Source organism: Heterodontus francisci, chromosome 3 (genome assembly GCF_036365525.1).
Source record: "Heterodontus francisci isolate sHetFra1 chromosome 3, sHetFra1.hap1, whole genome shotgun sequence".
Lineage (NCBI taxonomy): Eukaryota > Metazoa > Chordata > Chondrichthyes > Heterodontiformes > Heterodontidae > Heterodontus > Heterodontus francisci.
In genome coordinates, this window is record NC_090373.1 from 83805207 (window position 1) to 83830714 (window position 25508).

General features: G+C 44.2%; 1 protein-coding gene across 2 annotated transcripts in view; it reads right to left on the reverse strand.

Moving 5' to 3' along the window:
* LOC137352417 (kinesin-like protein KIF3C) overlaps positions 1-25508 on the reverse strand; it is a 315850-nt gene that overhangs the window by 56374 nt on the left and 233968 nt on the right. For both annotated transcript variants that reach the window (XM_068017813.1, XM_068017803.1), the window contains exon 5: positions 20800-20918. In XM_068017813.1, the coding sequence (XP_067873914.1) occupies positions 20800-20918 (119 nt within the window). The remainder of the gene's footprint in view (positions 1-20799; positions 20919-25508) is intronic.

Genomic DNA, 25508 nt, shown 5'->3' on the forward strand with positions numbered 1-25508 from the left:
GTCATTTATATTTGTGCATGATTTAAATGTGTGATTTCGTTGTTGTAACAGGCATGAGTTACTTTTACTTAACAAGCTGTGTGGGGTTAGAGAGGGCTGAAATGAAGGACAGAATTCTTATCACTATTAGTATTAATGATAGCCAAATACCAAGTGTCCTTTAATGCCAAGCCACAAAAATGTTATCCTATTTGCTGTATTGAATAGTGTATAGTGTTTTTGTCCGTATTTACACACGCAAATCATGATATGGATGATTTTTCAGCATATTTATGGCATTTGTGACTAGGTCTGGGTGAGATCCCTGGGTTGAACTCTCTGTACACAAGAGTGGTCTGTCCTGGGCCATTCCCCCAGTATGTAGACAAATGCAAGGCCTAGTACCTAATGATGCTCCATATCTGAAGTGATGGTAGAATTTACTTGAGTTCTGTTTTAATGTGATAGGATTGATGCTCAAATATCCCTCTGCAGATTACAATAGTAGCGCAAGTGAATGCACAGTTGAATGATTCTTTTCAAACCAAAAATTGAGTGCTACTACTTTAATCCCAGAGCTGCCCTGTCAGGCTGAGTCCTTCTGAACACTCTTTTACTACAGTAATAACTTAATAACTGGCATAGGTATGTCACTGTGCCACCAATCATCTTAATCAGACTGGTGGAGATAAGATAGTGAATATTTCAACAAAAAAATTGGCATCAATGACAACCGCCCCAAAGGAATAACTTTTATTAGCGTCCCTGCACAACAGCAATTTTTGTAAAACAACACTTTACAACTAGAATTCTCACATGAATTCAATTCTTTATAGTCAAATTGGGAGGATCTTATTTATAACATGAAATTCTAACACCTTTAAATGAATAATTTTAGGCACATGTTACATTACAACTGGTTACAAACAAAAAACAAGATTGACAGATCTTTGCAGTTTTTGATTTGTGGAGATTTTCAACAGCAATATAAAAAAAAAATGACCACACTACAGTCTTTGACTGCGTGCTATATACTGCAAATTTCTACATATTCAATGGCTATGTACATTTGCACCAGGAGAGGTTGGTGATGCCAATGTAAGTGGGAGACCTCAAGGACACCTCAAGATGGAGGTGCCCTCTGAAGACTTATAAAATTGTTGAATGTAAGTGTGGCCAAAGCTGCCAGGCCATCATTGTGGAGCAGAAACTCGGAGGAAGGGGGGGGTGGTGATTTAAAGGTGGCATCAATGGCTCACCAGCCTGCTGATCCCGTTCCTAGCCCACCCCTGGGAAAGCTCCCTGGTGGTGGGAAGGCATTGGGGAATTGTCCTGATGCAGTTCCCTGCTATTTTCCCACTCCACCCCCGCCTCCAATCAAGTCTCCATGGGGCTGCGAAAATCCAGCCCATTAACACTGTTGCACTCTTCACAACTGCTTCCAGACCTGCTGAGTATTTCCAGGATTTTCTGTTTTTATTTCCGATTTCCAGCATACACAAGAACATAAGAAATAGGAACAGGAGTAGACCATATGGCCCATCGAGCCTGCTCCGCCATTCAAAACGATCATGGCTGATCTTAGGCTTCAACTCCAGTTCCTGCCACCTCACTATATCCCTTGATTCCCTGAGAGACCAAAAATCTGTCTATCCCAGCCTTAAATGTATTCAATGATGGAGCATCCACAACTCTCTGGAATAGAGAATTCCAAAGATTCACAACCCTTTGAGTGAAGTAATTTCTCCTCATATCAGTCCTAAATAATTGGCCCCTTATCCTGAGACTGTGCCCCCGTGTTTTAGATTCCCTGATGAGCGGAAATAATCACTCAGTGTCTACCTACCCAGCCCCTTTAGAATCTTATATGTTTCAATGAGATCACCTGTCAATCTTCCAAACTCCAGATAGTCTGGGCCTAATTTACTTAGCCTCTCATTATAGGACAACCCCCTCATCCCAGGGACCAATCAGTGACCTTCGCTGTACTGCCTCCAAAGCAAGTATATCCTTTCTTAAAAGTGGAAACCAAAACTGCAGACAGTATTCCAGATGTGGTCTCACCAAAACCCTGCACAATTGTAGCAATACTTCCTTATTCCTATACTCCAATCCCCTTGCAATAAAGGCCAACATGTCATGTGTCTTCCTAATTGCTTGCTGTACCTGCATGTTAACTTTGTTTTTCTTGTACAAGCACATCCAAGTCTCTTTGAACATCGACACCTACAAGTTTCACACCTTTTAAAAAATATTCTGCTTTTCTATTCTTACGACCAAAGTGCATAACTTCACACTTCCCTACATTATACTCCGTCTGCCATTTTGTTACCCATTCACTTAACCTGTCTATATCTCTTTGCAACCTCCCTTTTGCCCTCCCTACAGCTTACCTTTCCACCTACCTTTGTATCATCAGCAAACTTAGATACATTACTCTCTGTTTCTTCTTCCAAGTCATTAATATTGATTGTAAATAGCTGAGGCCCCAGCACTGATCCTTGTGGCACTCCATGATTTACTGCGCGCCAACAAGAAAATGCCCCAATTATGCCCACTTATTGCTTCCTGTCTGTTAAACAATCATCTATCCATGCTAATACATTACCCCCAACTCCATGAGCCCTTATCTTGTGTATTAACCTTTTGTGTGGCACCTTATCAAAGTGGCATCCGCAGTATTTTGCTGTTATATTTTTCTTATATCAGTTTTTTCTAAATTAAGATGTTTCTATGCTCATAATAAGATTAAATTGTAAATAATTTTACAAGCAAATATTATAATTTTCTCCTAGTGTCTCATTTGTTAAGTGCAGGGTTCAGTGTGGAGCTGAGCCATACAAACCAGGGAGAGCCCCACTTGAATTGGCTGTTTAGAATTTTTTACGGGTGTAATGAGAAATACTGACAGCAGCCAAGTAATGAGTATAGGCTCAATACAGACTTGAGCATACCTGGTGCACAACGGGTTTAACCATGTATCACCAAATCGAGCTTGAGCACATCAAGCCCCAACAGGCCTCATCCCTGACTGCTTTCTCCTTTCCCACCAAGCCAAACCACTCCCCAGGTTCTCCCTTTCCCGAGCTCTGATCTGTCTTGAGTTTTTCTCTCAATGTCTCTCATGGTCTTCTCCAAGCTCCTCAGGAAACCCGTCTCCTCATTGAGCGCATTCCCGTTAAACTGGTGACCCCGAGCCTACCTTCCTTCTCCCCATGCTAACTGACATTGTAAATGGTTCCACTTCCTCAGTTACTTTTCAAAACCACTGTAATTCCTGCTCTCCTCAAAAAGACTACTCCTGACACAACACACTTGCAAGCTACCACTTCATCTGCAAACCCCCTTGCATCTCTTAAGTTCTTAAACATACCGCCGCCTCTCAAATCCATGTTTAACTTTGCTGCAATTCCCTGTTTGTATCTCACCAATGAGGTTTCTGCACATACCATTGCACCATAGTAGCCCTATTCAAAGAATCAAATGGCATTCTCTGTAACTATGGTGCATTATCCCTCCTTGACCTCTCTGAAGCCATCGACATGGTTAAACATACCACCTTCCTCCAATGTCTCTCCTCTGTGGTCCAGTTCATTGGAACTGTCCTTATTTAGTTCCACTCTTACTAATCCAATTGTAGCCAGAGCATTTCCAGCAACGATTAAATGCTGCTCTTTGCTCTTCAGTCTCCAGGTATATGCTGCAGACACCCAGATCTAGCTCTCCACCACTTCTCTCAACTCATCTGCTCATTCTGTGTTATCAGACTGCTTATCCGACATCTTGTACGGGAACCCAGTGCTCAGATAACTTCCAGGTCCCGACCCATCCTGCAAGTGTGTTGCTCATGCTGTTGTTTGATTGCCTTTAAGAGTGATGTTCCTTTAAGATCTTATTATGCTAATGAGCCAAGTACTAGGCTGTAGTCATGCAACTCAGAGCCAGAGTGACTGTGCAATTGTAACACCCAGAGTAAGGTTCTGTAAATAGTTAGCTCTGTACTGTATATAATAGTCTAGCAGTAAATAAACCTGTTTGGCATCTTCAATCAACTGGACTCCACGCATCTCATTTATGTTGCATCAGACAACATAAAATAACTCATTCTATGGTGGCAGCTGTGGTGCGCAGACAAAATCTCAGTTTGAAGACCATAGGTAAAACAGCTCTGAAAATGACTTTCCGACAGCCAGTTGTCACGGACTTGTATTATTTTTCTCCTCGATTAAAACAGTGTGCCTTTAAGACTCTGTTAAAAACAGTGCACCTTTAAGACGGAGAGAAGTTTTGGATTTCTGGGGCACAATGTGCCACAGCTGCATTTTGTTACTACATTTGTATTGCTGAAGTTAGAAAACGCCTCTTTACTTCCAAGCCAGTAAATATTTGCTTCAAGATTGAATCTCTCTTGACTGATTGTATTTTCTGGAATTCGCCAGTGTTTGATGCCTGCTGCAGCCAAAGTGTTTGAATGCCTATTCGGAACAGACCATTTCATCAAATCCACATGAAGACTTTGAGTAGCATTTGATTATTTCCACATTCGAATTCCTCATCCATTAGGAACATAACCCACAAAGACTTACTTGTTTATTTATTCTTAAGAACTAGCTAATTTTTAATAACACCACTTTTGAAACCGGTTAACCGTGATTTTTGAGTGTGTGTGTGTGAATGGGGGAGGATTAAAATAAGAAGTTATAAGGTCTTTAGACATGAGTTTATCTTAATAGTGTTTAAGATTTAGTTTTAATAAATAGTTAATTTGTTGTTTTCTAAAGATACCTGGTTTGGTCTGTTTTATTCCGGGGGTTAATAGAGTGTTTAATTTGGTGTTTTCCAGTTGGGTGGGAAAACTTTAATAATATGCTGCGACCTGTGGAGTGACGGGACTGAATTGACAGTGCGTTGCTCCCACCGCGGTTGTAACACAGTAGAGAGAAAGTTAAAAAAATACTTGCTCAAACAGTAGAAAAAAAAGGAACTTACCTCAAGACGTAGAGGACAGAGCTCAGAATGACAGGCTGCAAGTAAATCGGGTGAGTCATTGTTCCAACGGTTGAGGGATACTGCTTTGAAAAAAAGCTTTGAAGTCCTTCAAATGATCAATTTTTTAAAAAGCTCCGAGTCAAAACAGAGAAGACCTGATTCATTTCCCAGGCCGATCGAGGTCGGTGCCATTACAGGAGGCATCCGTTAGAAAAAACACGGGAAAACCACGATCACTGTCGAGCCATCATCCACGCAGCCAAAATTTTAAAAATAAACCATTCAACCACTCGTGTGAAAAAGAGCTTCCATTCATGAAGCCACAGTTTAAAAACCCATTAAAACTACTCCAGCGTGAGGAACATAAACAAACTCTTAAAAAAAAACCATTGAACTGCCTATTAAATAGCTTTGTAAACAGAACAGACTTAAGTGCTGGTAGCAAGATAAATACATAGCACTAGCAAACACCTGCTCCTGTCCATCAAAGCATCTTGTATAAATAACAGAGAGTCTCTTAAAGGGGAAACAGTCATAGAGAAAGTCTTAAAGCATGTTTTAAAGCAAAAGAACAGCAGTAATATGGATACCAAATTTCCCAGCATGCACTGGAAGGTCATGGATACCCTATCTGAGTTCCAACTTTTCAAACAGAGAATGCAGTTATGCTTCACTGACCAAGTAATTGTCCTTCATTTCAAGACCTGTGCAAGGTGTGTGTTGCAAAAGGACACTGGGCCCACCTATGCAAGAAATCTGGCTCCAAAGACATGGCCAGAAGCCACAGCAGGACACAGACAAACAGAAGACAGGTGCAGCAATAGGGCAACAGCAGCAAGGACAGCGCCAGAGATTTGCATAAATGCAAGCTGATACACAAAGTCCACAGTGAAACAGACCTGAGACAAGACTCAACAAGGTGTAATTCTCAGCCAGAATACGAACAGGCACTCCACATTGTGAACTTGACACATCACATTGATGAAGTCAAACATCTGGAAGCTTTCGTCACTAGTAACATCACGTGCCCCAAGAAAAGTCAAGATTGACACTGGTGTTACTGCAAATATCCTACCAGTCCGAATCCTGAAAGATATGTACTGAAGTCAATGGAAATCAATGATACAACCGACAACTGCCAAGTTATCTGCATACAACAGGTCACCCATTCCTTGTAGTGGCACACTAACAATGCAATGCAGCTATGGTAAGTCGGCATGGAAACCACAAACATTCTACCCTGTACACGAGTGGACCAGCAGTAGAAGGACTACGAGCGTTTAAGAACCTCAACAATATAACTATCCACGAGACCATTGCCAAGGGAAAATCTCCAAGGACTGGAACCCTCTCGCAGACTCTGGCCAGCATCTGGGTGCAGTCTGGAAACCCAGCAACAGCACACTATGCCACGCCTTCATTTCTGCTCTCTAGAGAATCGCTAGCACCACAACAAGCCAGAACGGACAGGTATTTCCATGAGACCAAATACTCCTCCCCCAACAAGTCCTCGACCTTGAGTCCCAGGCCTTCAGACACGGAGGATGAGGAGAGGTGAAGGACATGCAATGGCCTGAACAGGCAGAGGAGGAATGAGTTGAAGCATTATCTAATGGCTCTTCGAGATGAGGTGCTGGAACTCTCCAAGAATGACAAGACCTCAAAAGTGGTCAACTTGAGAAAAGCAATAGAGTATGTTAGCAGGCTGAAGGCAGAGCAACAGAAACTCTACACAGAAAGTGAGAAACTTCAGAAAGAACAGCAACCGGTGAGACACAAATTCTCTGAGCAACAGTTGTCAAACCACCAATACGAAATATGGACTTTTGAGCCTCTGTATTTATAAAGTTCATAATCTCTATCCATGTGTAAACAATTTTGATGTTATATAATGTTATGTGTTTTTACTTTTAGCATATGGGACGTATCTTTGGAAAGAAGGGGGATGTTGTATGATTGCCTTTAAGAGAGCCCTTTAAAATCTTAGTATGCTAATGAGCCAAGGACCAGGATGCAATCATGTGACTCAGAGCCAGCATCACTCTGCAACTGTAACACTCAGAGTAAGGTTCTGTAAATAGTTAGCTCTCCACTGTATATAATAGTCTAGCTGTAAATAAACCTGTTTGACATCTTCAACCAACTGGACTCTATGCATCTCATTCATGTTGCATTAGACAACATAAAAGAACACATTACACACTTGACACTATCTTTAAATGTAAATGCCCTAATTGGGCTGGGGGCGAGCTCGGCGCCCAACCAGGGTTAGGCACCAACATGTTGCACCATGAACATTTGAGAAAATGGTTGACTCAGCCACGGACATGGGTGCAATTAATCTGTACAGCCAATCTATTGCCATCAAAATACAGTCTGATATAAAACATCGTTTTCCCTATTTAATGAGATACTGGCATTGATTTTGCTTGCACAAATAGTCAAATTCACTTGATGAGCGATGCAGAGAATTCAGATAGATGGTCATCTGTCAGGGGTGATCTTGATCTATTTCTCTCTGTGTCCATCCATCTCCCCTTTCCCTCTCTCCTCTCCGTGTCCATCCCTCTCCCCCCCCCCCGGTGCCCCCTTTCTCTTCCCCATTCTGTGTCCCCCTCTCTCACCCTCCTCGTGTCCCTCACTGTCTCCCTCCCCTCTCCCGTGTCCCTGTCTTTCTCTCTCCCTCCACACTCCCCCTGTGTCCCTCCCACCTCCCTCTGTCCCATCTCCCCCTCCCTGCCCCTGCCCCCTCCTTCTACCACTCCTGCTCCCCTCTTTACCCCCTTCCCCCTCTCTCTCTCTCTCCTCCTGCCCCCCTCACTCTCCCCACTGCACTCCTCCCTCTCCCCCCCTCGGTCGTCCCTCCCCCCACTCTCTCCCTCTCTCTCTCTCCCCCCCTCACTCTTCCCCTCTCCCACTCTCACCACCCCATTCTCTCTCCTCCCCCCCCCGCAACCATGCACCAGGAGCAGAAACACATTGCCGCTCGGTGCCAGCCCTGCACTCTGAAGATACCAGGATGTTTTGAGAGCTGAGAACATGGACAGTCTGCCTATAAAAAAACATTTTGCTCTGGCTCAAAAAAGTCTTCCCTTTCCAGTTCTATCATCGCTTTCCTGTGTGCTATCCGATATGTTCTACTCACACCAACACTCTCTGGGGCTGATTCTGCAGCTCGGACAGGGGCAGGGAGCACTTGATTGATGGCTCCAGTCTTTGCAGCAAGTCCCACCTCTCCAGTGCTTTGCGAACACCACCCCCTGCCCCACTGCCATTGGTCAGCACCCCTGATTGATGGCACCGGTCTTCCCAGTGAGTCCTGCCTCACCCCCACTTCAATTCGATGGAGGTCCACGCACAGGCAAACCATTCGCGCTTTTGATTGGCGGGCCGGATACAAAACCTTTGTGGGCTGTAGCAACTAGCCCGATGCCCCGATCCTTTGTAAGTACTTTCACTCCTGATAATGAGAAATGTCTTGCTCCAAGACTTTAAACTTGTGCAAGACATTTAAAATTACCATGGACCTCAAAGTTTTTACCACGGTCATTAGTGGTGCCGAGCTTCACCAGGAGGCGAGAGCTGCGTGCAGAGCGCAAGTGGCAAAGGCAGATGGCAGCCATGATGGGGCCTGCTGCTGCCTTGCAGAGGACAGTAGGTGGCACCTCGTAGGACTAGCAGCCTCAACGAATACAAGAGTCACCCAATGGCCAAATGGAGGGTAAAGTGCATAATCCGGCACAAGATCCCCCAGCTCCCAAAATTTTTCATCATCAAAAAAAAACTTCAACCTCTTCCCGCTTTGAACCTGACAGTTTCTCACTAACACGCACCAGACTGTTTGGGTTTGGCAATCTCAACTTTGAAAATTGCCTTTTTGCCCTCCTCTTCCCGTTAACAAGCTCCTGAAGGAGCTTAATAGGCCTTAATCGGTGGCGAGCAGGTTCCCTGTTCCGCCACTCCCTTCCCCTCCCCCCTTTGAAAATTGGCTTGCATTTCAGTGGCGGCAGGTTCTAGTGTTCTCGGGAACACGATCTTCAAATGGTGACCGCAGCCTTCCCAATCTCACTGGCAATTGAAAATCCCAGCCCTCGTCTTGGATGAGACACAATTTCCTCTGGTCCTAATCCTATTGCCCACCAAATCACACACACTCATCGTCCTTCTACTTACTGACCTACATTGGGTCCTGCTCCCTTAAATTTAAATCCTGTCATGCCCTCAGCCTTCCCCATCTCTGTAACCTCTTCCACTTCTTCAACTACCTCCATCAACCCACGAATTCTCCGTTTCCAACTTTGGCCTCTTGTGCAAACACCCCTTTGTGCTGCCATTGGCAACCTTGCTTACAGCTGCCCCGGCTTCATGCTCTGAAATTCTCTCTCCAAACTTCCCTACTCTCCTCTCCTTCTTTAAGATTCTCTTTAAAACCTCTTGACCAAGCTCCTGGTCATCCCTCTTAGTGTCTCCTTCTTTGGCTGAGCATCCATCTTTTAGATTACAGCTCTGTGAAACGCATCATGATGTTTTTCTAAGTTACAGGTGCTATATGAATGCAAGCAGCTGTTATTTTAAAAAAGAGACTAAAACTGCCCCTAAATTGTAAATTGCCCCTAGTGTAGGTAGGTGGTAGGAGAATGGGTGGGGATGTGGTAGGGAATATGGGATTAATGTAGGATTAGTATAAATGGGTGGTTGTTGGTCAGCACAGAATCGGTGGGCCGAAGGGCCTGTTTCAGTGCTGTATCTCTCTTTGACTCTATGACTCTATGCCCGATTGCTGTGAAATCAGCCAGCTGAGGTCCTGGGTGCTCATAAGGAACACCAGCCATTTCCAGAAGATATGTTTTCAAAATATTTTGGCTGTGAAATTTGATAAGACCTGACAATGGGCGTGAGGATCAAGATGCAAGATTAACCCATGCCCATAGCTTCGGATGTAGGCAGCATGCAAACTTTGTGCTGCCTGCTCATTTAAATAATTTCTATGTACAGCAAGTTCTAAGTACACTGCTGAGTAGCGGCATGCCTGCAAAATCGTGAGAGACAGCACCACTTAAAGCTAGCCTGCACTGCTTAAAACCAGCTTGCACTTCTTATAGGGGAGGTCCATTCTGGCTGGAGCAGGTGCTCGAAGTGGCTGGGGAAGAGTGTCCGAGCAGGAACTGAATAATGACACAACAAGGCAGAGAGCATGCTCCAAGGTTCTGGAGGCCTTGGTGCAGGAGGTGGACAGGAGGAGAGGGCAGGAGTCAAGAGGCCCTCCAGACAGACACTGCAAAGGCAGTGGGAGTTTTTAAAATCTTAAGAAAATTATTTGAATATTATAGAAATAGCTCTGTCTCAGAAGAAAGATACTGTAGCAGTCTACCTGCACCTGACAGACACAGGACAGTGTAAGCCTGTTATCTCTGACAAGGATATGACTCTAGCACAGGTTCTGAAACAAGACACTCCTAAAGCTGATAAAATGGAGCCTTATACCATCTCCAGACAAGTGTCTGACAGAAGTTTACAAATGGTACCTGGCAAACAATAAGCCACAAGATGACTTCAGGGGCAGAGTGATGGGCAAGGGAGGCATCTACTTTTAGTACCTGTCCCTTGATGATTGGGCAATTGGAATGGAACAAGTGATTGGCATAGGGTAAACTACCAGCCACTAGAAATAAGGTATATAAAGAGTGCTCGGGAAGGAAATCTTCCGTGTTCTTCGGACAGACAGAGAGCTTCCCAAATCTCAGCTTTGGCTGAGTGCTGGGCTTCAGCCGAACACTTTGGTTAGCTCAAGAAGACTGAGGACCCTGAGGACCAAAGAGACCATCAACTCCCCACCTGCCTCATCCGTCGAGAGACTGCCAAGGCAATTCTACCCCACCACATGATCTGGGATCGGTAGTCTATTCCATCTGTTCGAGGCCATATGTCTTTTCTGCCTATTTAGCTTATGCATCATCATATTTAAACTGCTGCTTCTTAATATACTGCTTTAAAAACCACCTATGACTTCGACCCCGCCACCCCCCACCCTTCTTTGGGTACCTGTGTCTCCTGAATCTAAATCTTACAGTGGTGTCAGAAGTGGAATTTCACAGGGAACCGTTGATAGATAGCCTGTTAGAGAAAACAGGTGCACCTGGTACGAAAGATATCTGAGGATTTTAGAGGAGTGCGATGAGGATTACGAGTGCATTCTCGATAGGCTCTCTGAGGAGGTTCAGAAACACAAAGTTAAATTAAAAGGGCCCTCAGCAAAAATTAAACCTGCTTTGCGAATGACGGTATTTCTTTTATTTGAAAGTTTGTTTTTAAATAAAATTGGAAATTGCACGAAAGTATGAATGTGAGTCTGTTTATTTTCATTTAAGATTGAGCACACAGAATTGGAAATATATAAAAAACATTTCAAAGATGCTGTTTTTATTTTATTCTTTCTTGGGATATGGGCATCGCTGGCAGGCCAGCATTTATTGCGCATCCCTAATTGCTCTGAACTGAGTGGCTTGCTAGGCCATTTCAGAGCACAGTTAAAAGACAACCACATTGCTGTGGATCTGGAGTCACATGTCGGTCAGACCAGGTAAGCACGGCAGATTTCCTTCCCTAAAGGACATTACAGAACCAGATGGGTTTTTATGACAATCGATGATAGTTTTATGGCACCATTACTGAGATTAGCTTTCAATTCCAGATTCTAATTAATTGAATTTAAATTCCACCAGCTGCCGAGGTGGGATTTAGTTTTAGAGATACAGCACTGAAACAGGCCCTTCGGCCCACCGAGTCTGTGCCGACCCATTCATACTAATCCTACACTAATTCCATATTCCTACCACATCCCCACCTGTCCCTATATTTCCCTACCACCTACCTATACTAGGGACAATTGCTAATGGCCAATTTACCTACCAACCTGCAAGTCTTTGGCATGTGGGAGGAAACCGGAGCACCCGGAGGAAACCCACGCAGACACAGGGAGAACTTGCAAACTCCACACAGGCAGTACCCAGAATTGAACCCGGGTCCCTGGAGCTGTGAGGCTACAGTGCTAACCACTGCGCCACTCTGCAGTGAACCTGTATCTCCAGGGCATTAGCCCAGGCCTCTGAATTACTAGTCCAGTGTGTTACAAGGTTTTTGTTTCTGTATGAAAAACTTAGAATGCTGTGTTTTTTAAAAAACTGAAAAAGGATTTTTTCAGTGGACATTGACACCTGCAAATAGCTGACATTTTTGGATGTTTTGAAAGGAAGCTGACTTTGTCTACAAGGACAGGAAAGCAGGCAATTTCAAAGAAACCAGCAAGGGGTTTGACTTCCTCAGAGCAACACTTTGAATGACAAGGGAGAGTCTACGTCTGGACATGTAACCTGTTTAGGAAGGTTTTGCTTTCACTTTGGATCCTATGAAAGCCAGTGTGTTGGACAAAGAGCAGGCATTTTGAAATTTGGATTTGACCTGCCTGAAGATTAGAAAGACCCAGAAATAGCCTTACCTCTCTCTGTAAAGGAATCCTGCATCTCTTGAGAAGAAACCCTGTATTCAGAGGCAGCAGATTCCTATTGCCTCCTGTCTCTGAAGAATCCCTGCATCAAGTGTGGTTGCTGTTGCCTCATGTGTTTTAAGAAACCCTGAAATCTGAAGAAATCTTCTACTGCTATACTGCTGCTGTAAAACCTCAGAAGACCTGTTGCTACACCCCTGATGAAAGACCTATGTGAAACCTGCTGCAGTTGAATTGCCTTGAAGACCTGCCCATCACAGATTATTCATCAACCTCGCCTAGAGAGACTTCGAGTGGGATCTGACTATTCAACTCTGGGACACCTCACCAAATCGAAGAACTTCCTACCAGAACATGACAAACTACGGTATTTTATTATTCCTTCTATTCCTATGAAATAGCTGTAAACCGAAAATCCCTTTACCCCCGTTAACTGTTTTTTTAATGTATGTGTGTGCATGAGGGCTGGGGAAATAAGGAGCTTTTCATATATAGATTTATTGCATTATTGATTAAGACTTGTTTTTATAATAAACAGTTAATTTTGTTGTTGATTGAAGAAACCTGATTGGTGTGCTTTATTCTGGGAGACAAATAGACTATGTAATTGGCTGTTTTTCTGTAGGTGGGAAGATTTATTGATATGCTGTGACCTGTGGAGAATTGGGACTGAATTAGCAGTGCAATCCTCCCACCTCAGTCATAACAAGTGGCATTACCACTATGCCACCCTCCCCTGGTGTGGGATTTTATTTTTATTTAAAATTTAGTTTCGCAACTGTGAAAAGGCACCGTGTTTTATAAGAGATAAGTTTCAACCTTGAAGCCTTGAATATGTCTGGCAGAATTCCAATTTGAAGTTTTCTAAACAGTTTGCTTTAATTGAATTAATTTAAAAAAAAACTTTTGCTTTTCTTTGCCGTTTAAATTAAAGATATGTGTTACTGTTTTTCCAAATGAGTAAACAATTAAGTAGCAAACACAGGAATTGAAAATTAGTTGAAGGGAGAAAAAGGATAAATAAAGGAGATATGGGAAAGACCCTGTCTCCTTTTCTACTGTTAAAGAGCTGCAAGGTTACAGTGTTGTCTTTTTAAAACACTGGCATGAATGCTTGGAGCTCACAAGCTATGGGAAGCTCCACCCTCTTTAACTCTTTTTGCTGTAAAAATGTTCAAGGTTTTATTGAACTGTGAGAACTAACTTTTTCTTTAGTTTTATTTTTCTTCAGTTTTAATACAGTCATTTGGAAAGGTGCCTGAAGAAAGAACAAAAAAATGATTTGATTATTTCCAGCCCAATGAATAGATACCGCAGCAAAGGATTTAGCAGCCTTCAGAATTTAAGAACTTATTGCAGACATCAAATATCACATCCGAGTGACAATTTAAACTCAAATTTTCATTTAAAAAGAACTAATGAAAAGCAGTTCACGTGGACCCGAGTATCAAGAAATAAAGTTTCTTTTGGGGAGAAATTAATTGAACATTGACAAAACCTGTCAGTCCAACAACATTGTTATTTGAATTTGGGATAATTGTGAAATGACAAAATGTCAGATGCAAGACAAAAATAATGTGTTAATGCCTGGAATCAAGTGGGAATATTTGATTTTCAATTTTAAATATATTATGAGAATATTGTATTGGACTGTAAAGTTTCTCCAGGGCTCATGAAAGAGATAGAATGGTAACTCATGGGATGTCTAAAACTGGATGAGAGGAAGTGATTGAGGGTAAGGGATAGAGACAGAAAACATTGCACGACCAAATGGAAAATATTTAATGGAATATTTTAGTAAGAGTTAGGGAAGTGAAGAGTTGTAATTGATAGCCTTCTCTTGGAAATGTCTGTATCCTTGCCTTCGAACTTTTTAAGAGAACTGCATTTGATAGTCTGGCCACTACCCAAGACATTAGGACCATGCAGGGGAAGATAAGCAAAAGTCTTCAGACAGACACCCCTTTGATCTTTTGACAAGATCACCTAGAAGTCCAAGAATGGTTCGTATTGGATGGAACATGTGGCATGATACTGAGATACCGGTGTAAGTGTGCAGATGTGATTTGTTGTGTGTGAAGTAACTAACATGCGGGAATGCATGGTAAATCTGCACTGGAGAATGGGTCAGACATTCTCAGTTACTTGGCAACAGGACAACATAAGATGGTTGCTGTGGCCGGTAGAGAGAAGCAACATTTTAAATCATCAAGGCATTGACACATAACCCTGTACAGAAACTGACTTTAAAATAATCAGGATAGAATGATACCTGTCAGAGGGCGTAAAATTGTTGGACCCTTAATGTAAAGAAGGATATGGAATCTGGATTAAGACAATTGAGGGCTGGTCTAGTACTTAATAAGAACTAGCCACAAGATAGACACAAGTAAAAGGAGAGTTGGAGAGTCTTTTAAGACTATGCATGATCTATTGTTTGAACCATATGACATGCCAATAATTTAGAATTGAGTGAGATGATCTACAGATGGGGAGTGCCAATCTATGTTGATAGTGATCACATTTACAGGAAAAGTTTTACTTTTATTCTTGGTGGCAGCTTAGAACTAGCTAGGTTAGTCAGGGGCCAATTGTGAGAAGACAGTAAGGATATTTCCTTCTCAAGGTGGGGAGATCAGTAAGAAATGGCTGCCTAATAACCTTAGAAAATCTTAAGGAAATTATTTGAATATGAAAGTAATAGCTCTCCCTCTCTCTTAAGATTCTGTGGCAGTCTACCAGCCCCTGACAAACACAGGAATGCGTAGGCCTGCTATCTCTGCTAAGGAGATGACTAGCACAGGCTCTGAAACAAGTTAAATCTATATCAATGATTTGGATGTGGGGACCAATTGTAATATTTCTAAGCTTGCGGATGACACAAAACTTGATGGGATTGTGAATTGTGAGGAGGATACAAAGAGGCTTCAAGGGGATTTGGACAGGCTGAGTGAGTGGGCAAGAACATGGCAGATGGAATATAATGTGGACAAGTGTGAGGTTATCCACTTTGGTAGGAGGAATGGAGGTGCAGAGTATTTCTTAAATGGTGGGAGATTAGAAAGTGTTGATATCCAAAGGGACCTAGGTGTCCTTGTTCATAAATCACTGAAAGCTAGCATGCAGGTGCAGCAAGCAATTAGGAAGGCAAACGGTATGTTAGCTTTTATCGCAAGATGCTTTGAGTACAGCAGCAAAAGAAGTCCTGCTTCAATTGTATAGAGCATTGGTGAGGCCACAGCTGGAATATTGTGTGCAGTTCTGAGATCCCCTTGCCTGAGGAAGGATATACTTGCCTTAGAGGGAGTGCAGCAGAGGTTTGCCAGACTGATTCCTAGGATGGTGGGATTGTCCTATGAGGAGAGATTGAGAAGACCGGGCCTGTATTCTCTGAAGTTTAGAAGAATGAGAAGCAATCTCATAGAAACTTACAAAATTTGAAAGGGATAGATAGGTTAGATACAGAAAGGATGTTTCACCTAGTTGTGGAATCTAGAACCAGGGAACGTAATCTCAGAATAAAGGGCAAGCCATTTCGGACTGAGATGAGGAGGAACTTCTTCAGTCAGAGGGTGGTGAATCTTTAGAATTTTCTGACCCAGAGGGTGGTGGCAGCTCAGTCACTGAGCAAGTTTAAGACAAAGATCGATAGATTTCTAGTTGCTAATGACATCAAGGGATAAGGGGATAGTGCGGGAATATTGGGGTAGACGATCAGCTCTGATCTAGAATGGCAGAGTAGGCTTGAAGGGCTGAATGGCCTACTCCTGTTCTAATGTTCCTATGTTCCTAAGACATTCCTAAAGCTGATAAGATGGAGCCTCGTACCCTCTCGACAAGTGTCTGGTTGAAGTTTACAAATGGTACCTAGCAAGCGATAAGCCACAAAATGACTTCAGGGGCAGAGTGATGGGCAGGGGAGGGGTTTACTATGAGTACCTGTCCCTTGATGATTGGGCAATTAGAATTAAACAAGTGATTGACGTGGGACACCCACCAGCTCCTAGAAATAAAGCATATAAACAGGTGCTTGGGATGGAAATCTTGAGTCTTCTTTGGGCAGAAGGGGCTGGATTTTAAAGGCTCTCAGATGACGGAAGCAGTCGTGAGGGGGTGGGTAATGAAGATCGCAATGGATGAGGCCCGCCACAAACCCCGACACGGGCAGGCACTGTCCCGATCTCAGCAGCAGCGGTGAGGCCTCATGACGGCGCCCCCCTCCGCTCAGCGATGGGGCCTGCATTACAATATACAGGTGGGCACTTACCTTTCGTTAACATGCCACCCGCTGTGATTCTGAGCAGGTTGGGGTCTTTATTCCAGCAGCCGGCAATGCCGCGCCTTCGGATCCCTCTTCAGGGAAACGAGGTGTGACACCTGTGGGGAGGGGGGAAGAGGTGATTTTCTCAGTGCGGGAGTGGGGAACGGGGTCAAACTGTTTGGATTGGTTGTGGGGGGGTTGATAGGAAGGGGTTGAGGGTTAAAGTTTCTGAACTTCGGGGGTTGGAGGTCACTTTGGCAAGGTAAGTATTTTGGGGGGTGAGCGGACAGTGAATTTAACGTGAGGCTATTGGGGGGGGGGTGGTAAGAGGGGATGGAAAAAAAATTTTCAATTACATTTATTAATGTGAGATGTAATTTTCCTTTAAAAATTTAAATGATCATTTAGGAATGTAAGCCCTTTAAAAATGGAGGCCGGCGCCTGAGCATTGACTCCGTATGCCATTGCCGGGGATGGCTCACTTGCCCCTCCACGTCATCGGGGTGTGGGAGGGGATGCAGCTGCCCCAGCCATGCTAAGGATCCGCTGCATTTGAAATCCGCAACATGCGCCCCATGTGCGCGCTGCCATGTTTTCCGCCCGCCACCTATTGTGGCGGCGGGCTTTCAAAGTGCAGCCCAAGGAGAGCTTCCCGAAGTGTTGGGCTATGGCTTAACACTTTGGTTAACTCAAGAAGACTAAAGACCCTGAGGACCGAAGATACCACTAGCACCTCACCTGCCTTATTTGTTGGGAGATTGTCAGCATCATTCTGCCCCACCGTATGATCTGGGATCGGTAATCCGATCAACCTGTTACGGGTTGTTTGTCTTTTCTGTCTATTTAGCTTATGCATCATCATATTTAAACTGCTGCTTCTGAATAAACTATTTAAAAACCACTTGCGACTGTCTCCCCTTCTTTGGGTATCCGTGACTCCCAAACCTAAATCTTATAGTAGTGTCAGAAGTGGGATTCACAGTGGTTGGAACTGGACCAGTCATATAAATACTGTGGCTACAAGAGCTGGTCAGAGGCTCGGAATCCCGCGGCGAGTAACTCCTGACTCCCGAAAGCCTGTCCACCATCTACAAGGCACAAGTCAGGAGTGTGATGGAATACTCTCCACTTGCCTGGGATGAGTGCCGCACCAACAATACTTAAAATGCTTGACACCATCCAGGACAAAACAGCCCAGTTAATTGGCATTCCATCCACCACCTTTAACATTCACTCCCTTCGCCACCGACACAGTGTGTACCATGTCCAAGATGCAGTGCAGCAATGCACCAAGTCTCCTTCAACAGCACCTTCCAAACCTGAGACCTCTCCCACCTAGAAGGACAACGGGAGCAGATGCGTGGGAACACCACCACCTGCAAGTTCCCCACCAAGCCACACACCATCCTGACTTGGAACTATATTGCCATTCCTTCACTGTTGCTGGATCAAACTCCTGGAACTCCCTTCCTAACAGCACTGTGGGTGTACCTGCACCAGATGGACTGCAGCAGTTCAAGAAGGCAGCTCACCACCACCTTCTCAATGGCAATTAGGAATGGACAACAAATGCTGGCTTAGCCAGCAATGCCCACATCCCACGTAACGAATAAAAGAAAGCACGACTCATACTTCACATTCACCTTACATTCTTATACTTAGCATTGCTGCAAGCCTCACACCCACATCTCACAGCTTGCACACGCTGCTAGCTATTGAACCATGACAGCCACATCACCCAAACACACGGCACCACGCTCAGTGACACACTTCCCTCCCTCTTGCAGGACAAGGTGGCATACAACCGGAGGCAGGAGCACACAAGCGGAGGCAACAGCAACACCTAACCAGCAGGTAACAGGCTCCGCTGCATGCCTCACCCCAGTGGAGAAAACGGTGCTTGTCATCAATGGAGTGGCCATCACTGAAGCCATGGCCAACAGTGGGACTGATGAGGGTATGCTCATACGTAATCATCCTTCTCACATCCCACTTCACCCTCATCCCACAATCTCTTCTAATTTACAAGCTGCAGATGATCCAAGATGCACCTCTTGCTTTTCACCCCTCACGCCCTCACCACAACTCTGCCCTTGTGCCTTTCTCCTTTCAGATACCCAAGAACTGACATCAGGCCAGACAGTGGTTCAGGGGTAAGAAGTGGAGGAGGAAAAAAAGACTGGTCATGAAGAAACATCATCACTTGTAGCCACCAGCTCAGATACTGACACTGCATATATTTAGTGGGATCTGCACATGGTGATACCCTGGGCATGATGGGCCTGTAGCCAGGTCACGGGGAAAGGATGGCACAGGTGCCAGCTTGCCGGAAGGCAAGGTCGCACACATGTTATGTTGCAAAGGACTCTGATGAAGACTTTGATGACGTGGCATCCAGAAAAAGGCTGATGGATATGCATACTGAAATACTTGGTGCATTGGCTGGCCCACCAGAAAGCCTGCAGTCACTGTCAAGGAGCACGGAAGAGTCCGGCACCAACCTTGCAAAGGGCTTTTCACAGATCTTGGAGCCCATTCATGAGCCAGCTGGTCAACAGATAGCTTTTGTCGCCCAGTAGCCACCCTTTGGTTTCTCATGGTGGCTCAAGTGCTGATTGTACAGCAAACTGGTAGAGAATAAATGCATTATGACTGCTGCCAGGATATTGGGCATTGACCTGCATGAATTACGAACTTTGGTCGCACACCAGTTGGACAATGAGAGAGTGGAACGCCTTTCGGTTGCTGTATAGATTTGAATTTGCATGTGGCACCTACAAAGCGATTGTGTGCAGTCAGTGGGACCCTGCACCATAGGGAAGCCTGCAGTCCTCATGAAGCCATGTGTTCGTTCTGCCTGCTCCTCTCTGGCAAGAGAGAATGAAATTTATCCATGTCTCTTTGCATACAAAGTGCCACTGACCACTCTCACATAGCAATAGATGGTCAACTGGGAGATACTGCCTACTCCAGCCTGGAAGGAGCCCAATGTAAAACAAAAAAATCAGGGCCACAGCCACCTTCTCGGCCATTTGCAAAGCCTTGCTCTGAAGTTGCAGGTCTTCCTGCAACACGTGGCAGATTTCAGTGAGCAGCTCATTATTGAAGCGTAGACATTGCACACACTGTTCATTGCTAAAGCTGAGGCAGACGAAGAGCTCTCTGAAGACCCTGGGAGCATATGGTCTCCTGCTTAGAGCCCTTCTCCCCTTCCTCTTCCTCCCTCTTCAAGCAACTTGTCGTCCTCCATATTGCGTCTGCTTATTCTCCCCACCATGTTGCAGGCCGGGGGGAGAATAGAAACTATTTTACCCATGACTCAAGTGGTCTCAGCAGAGCTATTGAAGTCACAACCAAGGCCTTCACCAAATACCACTCCACTCCCTGTCGACTTCATCTACTTCAACGAACAATGCAAACCACCAAACACCTCTACTTAACTCAGCAGCAGCCAGTAGAAATCAATCAGTAACTACCCTGAAAGTAATTGATGATCCCTTTTGATAGCACTAGTTAGGGATCTTTCCTGCTGCTGAACACATGCTCAGCTGTGTGAGCTTAAGAACAGTGTTAGCTGGAGTGTTCAGGTCATAAATGGCATCGATCAATCGTTAAATCAATGTTACACACTGACTGAGGTCACAATCTGCCTACTTTGCATACTTCCAGACCAAGCTCCCATCACCCACGTTGATGACCTACCCAAAATGGCATCTGGTGCAGCTCACACCAGAGGGGTGCACACACAGATGCCACTTTGGTACCAAAACTGCACCTGTAGCACAGAAAATAAGGGCAACCAAATTTTGCTGCCTACGGTTTTACAAGTTTTTAATTCAGCAAGGTCATTATATTCAAAGCACTTTTAAAATTAGAATGTCAGGAGGAGCCAGTAATTCCTGCTGAACTTAATATAACAGCTGCCATAGGTACTAAACAGAAAATAATGTACCGCAATGTCAAAAGAGAAAAGATTCTGCCAATATGGCAATTTCTCCTCCTCCCCGGTGTTGTGAAGGAAGTCAGCAACTAAAGAGGTAAAGTCACCAAAGATCTTGTAACTTACTTGAGTTTAAGCTCTCGGGTCAGTTCATTCTGTGTATGCTCCAGGTCCTGTCGCTCCCTCACATGTTCATCCTGCAGATCCTGAATCTCAGTCTTCACAGCCTGAAGTTTTGCGAAGAGCTGTAGTGAGACAATGAGAACACAAGAGATGGGAATCATTTTTCACCAGTATTAATTACTAAAAGTATGTGATAATCTGACCATATTTTAAAAATCAAAACATTATGATTGGTGTCATGAAGACTGTAATGCAATCTAAAACGTGAAACTTTTAATCTTTTTACAGAGCTCAAGGTATATAATTACAGATCTTATTTGTAATAATGCTTAGTTTTTACTGTGAGCTTTAATATTATTTCCCCTACCAATGCATAAGCATTTAACAGTTGACAAATTTATAGAAATGTAGCAGAATATTGTTTGGTAGAATTACACAAAACCTTCAATCCTTGGTGACAGGTACATTCCCAACTACAGTACCATAGGCATGCCGCACAAAGATTTGATCTGTAAGAGAAAGCCAAACCAGCTGACCTTATCCTTTCATATGGAAAACTCATTTGTCAAAATGAGAAATGCCTGAAGTACAGATTACAGTGCTAACCAAGATAGATTATCCTTGAGAGTTTACTATCCACATGGTAGCAACTGACAGTGGCGTTTGTGCTGTGTTAAGTCAGTGCCTGTTCCTTTATGAATCAGTAAGCCTGTGCAACAAAAATTAGTGGACTCAGCAATTGAGAAAGAATGCCTCATTTGAGGACAGCAAGAGTTATGGCCACACATATAAAAAAAGAAAGACTTGCATTTATATAGTGTCTTTCATGACCACAGGATGTCCCTGCAGCCAATGAAGTACTTTTGAAGTATAGTCACTGTTGTAATGTAGGAAACACAAGCCAATTTGTGCACAGCAAGCTCCCACAAACAGCAATGTAATAATAATAAACAGATAATCTGTTTATCTGATGTTGATCGAGGGATAAATATTGGCCAGGACTCCGGAGATAACTCCTCTGCTCTTCTTCAAAATAGTGCCATGGGATCTTTCACATTCACCTGAGAGGGCAGATGAGGCCTCGGTTTAACATTTCATCTGAAAGATTGCACCTCTGACTGTGCAGCACTCCTCAGTACTGCACCTTGATCAATGGTAAGCAATTACTATTCTTAACTATCCAACATAGAGATGTCTTTAGAAATTTTATGAAGTGTTTTCTAACTGTTGAGACCATAATTCATTGTTCAAGGATGCTTGTACATTTCTCAGTAAATCTATTCTCTGAGTAACTGTCTGATGATACAGGGCTGAATTTGCAGGCTCTGCTGAGGTCGAGATCAGAGGTGGATGGAACCCAAAAATACCAGCGCCGGCTGGCATGCTGGTTTCCTGACCCCGTTCATTTTTGCCAAGGCGGGTTCAGGCCAGCACGGCCGCCCACCCCCATCAGGTGGGCAGTCAATTAGGATCATTAAGAGCCTTGTTAAGCAGAGTTAAAGGAGGCCAACTGGGATTTTCCAGTCAGCTTCCAGTTTCCCAACTCTCCGGGGGTGGGGGGGGGGCAGGGGCAGTTTAACTGCCTGGGGGCATGTGGCCAGTTGCAGGCCGAGGTGGGTGGGCAGAACTCTAGGCAGGCTGAACAGTCCTCCCTGCCTGCCTGGCTGACAGGTGCAGCCAAAAGCTGCCCTGTTGAGGGATACCCCCAGGCCCCACAGTGGTGGCCTGGCTGCTTTTTCTGTTTATCATTTAAGCTTTTAAAAATGTTGGTGAGAGAGCGTCTCCATCTTGAAGGGCCCTCTCAGTTACTTACCCTCAATTCAGGCTGCTGCTCCTTTCAAGCTGGAAGACTGCTGATTGGCCATACCAGCTTCGAGAAACTGCCTGCCGCCCTTAATTGGACAGGGAATCTGTCTCCGTGCAAATAAGGAGGCGCCCCAGTCAAAATCCCAGACAGTGATTGCTTCCCCACTCTGTCTCCTATCTTCTGCCCCTGAAGTGAAAATTCAGCCCATATTGTCTGATGAGAAGTTTCTTAAGAATGAAGCTTTTATTACATCATTACTTACATAATGAACAGCTGTCTGCTAAATGTTGGATGACAGCCAAATGTATTGCACTAATCTTCCAATTTTCAATAGTATATGGGAAATTCGCAAAAATGATGGCAGCTGATTTGTTAACAGTCAGGTTCGGTAGTGTGGAAAATTTAAAAGGGTGTATTTCTTATAACTTCTTGGGATGTGGACATCGCTGGCTAGGCCAGCATTTATTACCCACCCGTAATTGCCCTTGAGAAGGTGGTGATGAGCTGCCTTCTTGAACTACTGCAGTCCATGTGGTCTACGTACACCCACGATACTATTAGGAAGGGAGTTCCCGGATTTTGACCCAGCGACAGTGAAGGAACGGCGATATATTTCCAAGTCAGGATGATGTGTGACTTGAAGGGGAACTTGCAGGTGGTGTTCCCATGCATCTGTTGCCCTTGTCCTTCTAGGTGGTAGAGGTCATGGGTTTGGAAGGTGCTGTCTATGGAGCATTGGTGAGTTGCTGTAGTGCATCTTGTAGATGGTACACACTGCTGCCATGGTGCACCAGTGATGGAAGGAGTGAATGTTTAAGGTGGTAGATGGGGTGCCAATCAAGCAGGCTGCTTTGTTCTGAATAGTGTCAAGCTTCTGAAGTATTGTTGGAGCTGCACTCATCCATCAGCATTCCATCACACTCATGATGGAATAGGTGGTGGAACAACTTTAGGAAGTCAGTAGATGAATCACTCACCACAGAATTCTCGGCCTCTGACCTGCTGTTGTAGCCACAGTATTTTACTGGCTGGTCCAGTTAAATTTTCGGTCAATGGTAATACCCAGAATGGATCTCTTTCACAGTCCCTGGCTAGACTGCTCACTGAAGGTGTTGGCTTGATCTCCCATCTCTCTCCAGTGGGTTACCTTCTTAAGGTAAAAATTCATCATTTTAGAGTTTCTGTTAGGAGACACATGACCCGTTCCCCTGGTGTGACCACACAATGGACCAGGATGTGAAGACCATGGCTATCAATGACTCTGCACAGGAATCATTCTGTTAACATGGTGCTATTTCACATCTATTCAATTTTGGTTTGAGCTGTGAGTCTTTCTGTTTCCAGAATCCTTTGTTAGTTCATTCACATTGATGAGTCATCATTATACAATAGTGCTCTTTTCAATTTCAAAGGGGTGCTTCCCAGATCTATTTCAGCCGAGGTTAATGAGTTCCATTCTTGTAGACAGGTTTGTTGCTTTCCAGTACGGGAAGGGTCATGTAACTGCTAATCCATTTTGATTGTGGTACAAGTGTCCATGTTCTTGTGGTTTTGTTTAACAGTTGATTTTTTAAATTCATAATTCTTCCATTTCATTCTTTATTTCATCACTGCTTCTTCCGTGCAGGACACCTGGTAAATTGCATAACTAGAGCTGTGGATAGGGCTTTAAACTAAAAGAGTGGAGGGACGAGTCAGGTGAAGGGAGATTTACATATCTAAAGACAAAAGTTGAGGCAATAGAGCAGTTTGGAGATTTGGGTAAAGCCAAGCAAAGTGGGACAAGAGGGGACAGACAGTTCAATGGTAATAGTGCATCAGCGAATAAGATCCATGCAAAGAAAGGTAGCAAAAAAAATTACACTCACTTTATCTGAATGCATGAAGTACTTGCAATACGACAGATGGACTAGCGGCACAAATAGAGATAAATGATTTAGATTTAATCGCCATTGCACAGACATGTCTGCAGCTGAGGCAGGTAAGGGGACCAAGACGGCAGGAGCCTCAGCCTTTGCGACTGTCCAACAGGTCTGAGGTACTTTCAGCTTGTTTGGATGAGAGTGGGGGCTGCAGGGTGGATGAGCAACCTGACCATGGCACCATGGTACAGGAAGCCATTCAATTGGAGGGAGCAAAAAGGAATGTAGTGGTAGTAGGGGACAGTATAGGAAGAGGGATTGACACTGTTCTCTGCAACAAACGGCAAGAGTCCAGATGGCTGTGTTGCCTGCCTGGTGCCAGGGTTTGGAACATCTGCTCAGGGCTGGAGAGGAACTTACAGTGGGAGGGGGAGGATCCAGTCATCGTGATCCATGCAGGTACCAATGACATAGGGATGACAAGGAACGAGGTTCTGCATAGTCAGTATGAGGAACTAGGCACAAAATTAAGAAGCAAAACCTCAATCTCTGGATTATTACCTGAGCCATGTGCAAATTGGCATAGGGCAAATAAGGTTAGAGAAATTAATGTGTGGCTCAAAGACTGGTGGGGTAGAAGTGGGCTCTGGTTCATGGGGCACTGGCACCAGTACTGGGGAAAGTGGTGGCTGTACCATTGGGACGGTCTACACCTGAACCATGCTGGGGCCAGTGTTCTAGCGAGCAGCACAACTAGGAAAGTAGAAAGGGTTTTAAACTGAATATTGGGGGCAAGGGATCAAATTTAGGAAGGTGTAGTAAATCAAGGAGTAGAGACAAGGCAAGAGAGGAAGGTATTAATATGGGAAATGATAAACAGAATGTGAGGAAGGGACAGAGCGTACAAATCTAAGAGTAAATCAAGAGATAAAGCTAGAGGTTACAAAAATAATAAAAGGACAAAACTCAAGGCTCTGTATCTGAATGCATGTAGCATTTGAAACAAAACAGATAACTGAGAGTGCAAATAGAAATAAATAAGT